Source organism: Hipposideros armiger, unplaced genomic scaffold, assembly GCF_001890085.2.
Source record: "Hipposideros armiger isolate ML-2016 unplaced genomic scaffold, ASM189008v1 scaffold_544, whole genome shotgun sequence".
NCBI lineage: Eukaryota > Metazoa > Chordata > Mammalia > Chiroptera > Hipposideridae > Hipposideros > Hipposideros armiger.
In genome coordinates, this window is record NW_017731894.1 from 558,826 (window position 1) to 565,572 (window position 6,747).

Sequence of the window (6,747 nt, forward strand, 5' to 3'; positions counted from 1 at the left end):
CTAGAGAGGAGCATTCAGGGGTTAGGACCAGCCCCAGGCAGCCCGCCAGTAGGGACCGTGCATCCCTGACCCCACCCCACCCCCCAAGGGGCAGCTACAGCAAGTAGCATTCGGGGGGGTTCTTAGACCCTCTCATCTCCACTTAGACAGTCAATCAGAAGAGCCTCCTTTGATTTTCTATCTCCTAGTTAGAAACGTACGGACAAGGCGCATGTTCGGATGAGGACAAGGGCCAGGGCAGCAGCTGGAAATTCAAGTGCCCCAGGGAACTGCAGGTGACATAGGGGAGCTCGTCCAGACCCAGAATGTGCTAGAGTGATGGGAACGTGCCAAGTGCCCCACGACAGGCAGCTGCAGCCCGTCCGGCTGAGTGGAGCCGTGCAGGAAGGGAACCCAGCACCCCCAGCTCTGCTGGGCCCTCAGGAGCCAGAATGCTGAGTATCTGCCTGAAATATACCTGATTTTAAGTGTTGGCTCTTAATTCAAATAAAGACACGTGCCATGTATTCCCTCCCATAGTAAACACATCTACAGGTTGAACTGGCTTAAAGCTGGGGCACTTCATAATATTCAGCACTGGTGGGGTGAGGTGGGGACGTGGGCAGGGAGAGAGAGAGCAGAGGTGAGCTTACCAGAGATAAATGTGTCCATTTGTGCCTAATTCTGCCATGGCTCCTACCTGCTATGGACTGAACTGTATTCCCCCAAAACTTGTCTATTAAAGCCTTGATCCCCCCCAACATGGCTACATTTGGAGATGGGGCCATTAGGGAGGTAAGTAAGATCAAATGAGGTCACAGAGGTGGTGCCCTAATCCAGCAGGGCTGGTGTCCTTAGGAGAAGAGGCAGCAGAGCCGTCCCCACACGCAGAGAACAGGCCATGTGAGGACACCACGAGGAGGCAGCCGCCTACCAGCCAGGAAGGGAGGCCTCACCAGACACTGGCCTGATGGCACCGTGACCTCCCACTTCCAGAAGTGGAGAAAACAGGCTCCCCGCTTCAGCCCCCAGGCTGTGCACTCGGCTCCGGCAGCCGGAGCTGACTAAAGACACTGCCCCACCTCACGCTGCCAGACAAGGCCGGCGTTCCCTCAACGCCTCCCCAGGGCAGCTCCCAGCCTGGTGCAGGAGGTACCTGGGTCCTCAGAAGGCCACCCCTTCCCGCCTCAGGAACACTACGTGGATAAGACGCCACTTTCCCAGAGGGACACTGTGACCTGAGGAGAGCACTCTTTCCTGACCTGTCATTTCTAGTCATTTCAGTAAAAACCCTCTGAGTGTGTACGTGGTGGGCACCAGGCTGGCTGGACACCCTGCAAACGGTGGGTAAGAGCGGCCCGCCCCCACGCCTCATGGGTGTGGCGGACAGGGCACGGGCCACCGAGGGGCAGGGTGCCGGGTGCAGCAGCAGCGATGCGGATTGGATGGGAGGAAGGTGAGCGGCCATGCTGACCGCCCTGAGTAATGAACTAACGAAGGCCCACACACAGTGCACTATGCAAAGCAGGGGCCGGTGGCCTCCCGGGCTTCTGGACCCAGGTTCTGCAGGCGTCTGAAAGAGACCCGTGTGGGAATGCTGAATCACCTTTGCCCGCTGCCAACGGCACCATCGGTGCTACAAAGGAAAACCTGGTTTAGAACAGTATCGTCTGACATCACATCACAGTGAGTTTGAGCTTTGAACTTTATTGGCCTCACACATTTCCGCCTCCAATCTATTCATTCACTCTGGCTTTATGGTTTAGAAAAGATGTAAAATTTTATGGACCAATTTTATCACTGGGCCCATGTAACTGCACTGTGAATTATAAATATATAATCACACTACATTCAAACATACTATAGGCCATGTAGCTGTAATATGCAAGTCTAATATGATCACATTATACATAATGTAATTATTATCGATTACCATAACATAATAAAAATAATGTAAGTCAACACTGGTATGTGCTTGATAGCATTTTTCAGTCTGAAAAGGCTTCCTCGGTGGTCCTAGGGTAAAGGATGGGCAGGGGGGTGGGGTGAGTGGAGGAGAGGAAGGACCCAGAGGACAGGGGAGTGTGTGGGGAGCTGGGGGAGGCCCCAGGAAAGGAGGCCTGTGCCCTGTCCAGGGTCCTGACAGCTACAGAGCCCCACTCCCGCCCCTTGTGGTCTCGGCCCAGGACAGCCGGCCAGATCACAGGGTGCAGAGAAACCGCTGCCACTCGGAGAACCTGGGTTAGAGGCCTAACCCTAACGTTTACCAAATGTGATCTGGGGCAAACTGTCTAACCCTTCTGAGCACTCTCGGCGATCTAAATGAGATAATTACACAAACGCACTTTGAAAACTGTGAAGGGCAATTGGAATGTGAGAGTATGTCACGCAAATCAAAGGCCTGCTCTGAAACCACTGCTTCTGGTCACTCTGGGTGGGGCATGAGAGACAAACCAAACCTCCACGTTCCCTCCTACAGTCAGAAAAGTCTGCAGACTTGCACTTGACTTAACTCAAACGCATCCACTCTATTCCTGATCCACTGGATAGTCAGGCATCGTACATACACCAACAGTGTAATGACAGGGCTGCACAGTGTGCTGTTTAAAAGCCATTCTTCTAGAGGGCCAGTGACACTGCCCTCTACAGCTAAGATGCTGAACAACAGCTCAACCTGGAGCTGGGCTGCCATGAGTCACTGGCGATGGCGTGGGCTGCAGCCCCTGCTGCAGTGGNGTTTTTGTTTTTGTTTTTTTGGTTTTTTAGCTGAGCCATCCTGCTACCTGTTGGCAGCTCAGCGGCTGCTCAGCTCGGGCCGGGACTTGAACCACTGTTGCTCAGAGCTCAAACTCTTGAGCGAGCTCTTAACCAACTGAGCCACTCGGCCAGCCCTACAAAGTCATGTTTTTCAGCTGCAGGAGTCCTTTCTGTGTGAGACACTTTATGTACAGGGTGTTAGTTGAACCTGACAATTTCTGTGGCACCAGAAGACAGGAAGGCCCCACTCGGTACTCCTAAGTAGCACAGGATTACGGCGATGCTGTTAGTAAGGTCTTACAGGGGGCTGGCTTGCAGAACTATCTTAACGCCATTATGCTGCAGCGTGATGTGAACTTAGAAACAAGTCAAATGCTCCAGGTGAAAATGACATCGCGTGACTATTTGAACAAAACTATACTCACACTTGAACCTCAACACCAGGGGTGCTGGTTTGCTGAAAGCCATCACTTCTCATGTTCTATCTAGTCAAGAAAATGAGGCTCGGGAGAAGTGTTTGAAATCCCCACATACTGATCACAAAGCAGCCGGCATCAGCTTTCTGAGACCGAAGTCAGATCTTGCGCTCCCTGACTGAAACCTCCTGTGGTGTCCACGGAAATTAGAATAAACTGAACTGGCTTAGCCTGCAAGGTTCTGCAGCATCTGGCCCCACAAACTCTCTGATATGGCCCGGTACTCTGTTGTCACCATTCACCATGCTTGGGCCACCCTGGTCATCTTCTTGTCCCTTAAGCCAAGCTCACTGCCACCCCAGGGCCTTTGCACGTGCTGTTCCCACTGCCAGCACATCCCCACCCACCTCCACTCCACTCCCGGTCTTTGCAGGTGTGGCTCCAGCAGCTGCCTCTGCCCGGGGCTCTGGACGTCTTGTCCCACGAGAACAATAACGCCACTGATGTTTACAGCACCGAGCTCTGAGCCCTGCTCCACGCAGCTGATGAGCCCAGAGGGGAGCGTCCTCTCTAATCTGGTAGCAGCTGATCCCAACAGGAAACAGAACTGATGCCTCCAAATATAACACTCTCAATGTCAGCTCACGTGGGCCACGCGTGGGGCTGGCATCTCGGAGCCTTTGCTCCACTGCCCAGCTGGCCTTTCCAGCCCCGACGGTGCCAGGAGCCTGGGTGGGGAAGCCCACTGGCTTACAAGTCCCCTGGTCCCCCTGCTGCCTGCTGTCGGAGCTCCACGCTGGTCATTTTCATAAACAGAGAACGCTCCCAGACAGCCACCCATGTCCCTGTCACAGAGGCACGTGCACTAGAAAATTCTCCTCGGAACGAGTCCGATCATTCTCCTACTAAAGGAGGAAAGGTCTCGGCATAGCAAAAGGACATGAGGGATTTTCACTAAGACAGTTAAACTGCCCCCTCCAAAAAGGAAAAACGAAAAGGTCACATATGTCCAAGTGAAGGGCCAGACAGGTCCTCCTTTGTCGTGATGTAATGGAACATTAGGAACAGTTCACTCTTACAAGATTTTGGTTGGTGACTAAGGAGAACTAGACATCACAGTGGTCATTTGTCACTGGACGCAGAGCTCTGGCCAGCAGCTGAGAGCTCATAGGTCACAGGCTCACAGGGCACAGGATTCATGAGCGACACAGGACCTGGCTCAGGAATTCTGGGTACCACCGGGTTTTGCATGCTGCCCGAGACCTTGTCACCGCACAGACACAGCAGTGCGATAACAAGCTGGGGCACCAGTCACTCGAGTCATTTCTGTGTCAAAATACAGGTTTTGGCAGCAGCAATGGTGGCACCAAGTGGAAAAAGAGCTTATAACATTTGGCAACAGGTAAGTCAGTGAAAAAGTGTCCCTGAACTCTGATCTGTTACAGGAGCCCAGTTTGGGGGAGTTTAACGGGCCCCTTCGAACCCAGTTGAGGAAGCAATTCAAATTATTTTTTTGAAATCTGTAAAAAGGTGGGTGTGCAGGCTGGAAGGGCACTGGGCACTTCCTGTGCACGTGTCCTGCATCCAGCAGCTGTTTCCTTCCACAGGGCCACCTGTGCAGCGGGTCCAGCCCAATACCAGGCGGCCCCATCTCTGACTCTGCGGATAGCAGGCAGTCGCTGCTGGGCAGGCTTTGGGATGGACCTGGGCAACGCCTCTCTTGCACCTGTAATTAACAGCGCTGATCATTAATTCTACCCTGTCAGCATCAGGGAATTCCCAGCTGTGTCCCGGGAACCAGGAGGGTTCCCTGGGTTTCTGCAGGTCCCGTGGACAGGCCACCCCAGGATTCTGGGGCTGTGCTGAATTGACTGCTCTCATTGGCAGCACTCATCATCCTTGCTGCCCCTCCTACGGCCCCTGGTTACCTTGGGACACAGGTAGCTCAGCCCCAGGAATGGTCTGTTTCCCACGGTGACTCTTCCACAGTGACAAAGCTGGCAGAGAGGTAGGACAGAGCTGCGTGCCCCACCCGTCTCCCAGCCTCCTCTCCGAAAACTGCTCCACCCTGGTCTGCTGGTGGGTGACCGGCGCCCTTACACACCCGCAGAGCTGCAGGGAGGTGGGCTCCTTCCTGTGCCTGAAGCCTGTTTAAAAGGCCAGGTGAAGAGGTGGCAGGAGAGGTCCCCCACAATAAGGGAAAAATTCATGTGGGCTTTTGTGACAACCCTAGGGGCGCATGTTCCCATCAACACAGCCAGAAAGCCAGATCCCAGGTCCGGGCAAGGAGCCAGTCGCGCAGTGATGCCTAAAGGCTGTCCGCCCCGCGCTGACCAGCCCTGCCGCACAGAGGCTGCCTCTGCGAAGCTGGAGCCACCTGTCAGGTGCGGGCACCCCGCTCAGGAGCAGGCAGGACTGTTGTGAGAAGACAGCTGCCTGCCCAACCCTCCCTGCGTCTAGCTCCCACGTCACATGCCTGGAACGCCAGCATCATCCTACACTTCCGTTTCTGTTCAAATAAAAACACTCCCAAACTCATCCTGTGCTCACACCGCAGCGTGAGTGAGTGAGCCAGGGCCTCTCCTGACAGCAGGCCTGCCCAGGAAAGGGCAGGACAGGGCGGGGGCCGCGGGAACACGGGGGGAAAGGGCACTGAATGCCGAGCTGGGGATGTACCAAGAACACAACTTCTTTTTAAAATGTGATAAAATATATGACATGTAACTTCCTATCTTAACCATTTTAAGTGCACATTCAGTGGCACTAGGCACTCACGCCGTTGTGTGACCACCCCACCCCACCCCTAGAACGCTGTCACCTTCCCGAACTGACCCCCAGCCCCTGGCTCCACCATCTACTCTGTCTCCATGAATGTGATCGTTCTGGTCCCTGACGTAAGCACAATCACGCAGTATCTGTCCTCTTGTGGCTGGTTCGCTTCACGCTCCGTGATGTCCTCATGTCCGTCCATGTCGCAGCAAGTGTCAGCATTTCCTTCTTTCCTAGGCTGACCACATTCCATCGCATGGACAGACCACATCGTGTTTATCCGCTCGTCCACTGGTGGACACTCAGGTGGCCCCCACCCTTTAACTACTGTGACGCCGCTGTGAACATGGGGGTGCAATGTCTCTTCAGAACCCTGCTTTCTGTCCCTCTGGATCCATCCCCAGGAGCACAGCCGCTGGGCCACACGACCCCTCCCTGCCCCTCTGCCCCCCGGTGTCCTGTTAATGGTGCTGAGTTACCTTGTCCAGCTGCCAGGCCCTTGCGGGAAGGCCTGCATACTGGGGTCTCAGGCGACACGGTCCCTGGGTGGCACGCTCCTGTTCATCCTCCTAGGACAGAGGAAAGGGAGTTGTGAGATGACCCCAGCTCTCTGTGTCCTGGTCGAGCACAGGGGTTAAGAGTCTGAGCCGAAATTAGACCTGGGATGGGGCATGACTGCAACTCACAAGCCCTGTGCTATGGGACCGTTTCTTTCTCGTTTTTTTCTCCTTTCGGAGCTGTAAGTTTCTACTCTATGAAGTGTAATGGTACTTTACAAGGATGGTCTAATGATGTAATAAAATGGGGGTAACGGTACTTTACAGTG

General features: G+C 54.3%; 1 protein-coding gene across 1 annotated transcript in view; it reads right to left on the bottom strand.

Moving 5' to 3' along the window:
* RIMBP2 (RIMS binding protein 2) overlaps positions 1–6,747 on the bottom strand; it is an 86,227-nt gene that overhangs the window by 76,644 nt on the left and 2,836 nt on the right. Inside the window, exon 2 of the mRNA XM_019668945.1 lies at positions 6,401–6,490. Coding sequence (XP_019524490.1) covers positions 6,401–6,490 — 90 coding nt within the window. The remainder of the gene's footprint in view (positions 1–6,400; positions 6,491–6,747) is intronic.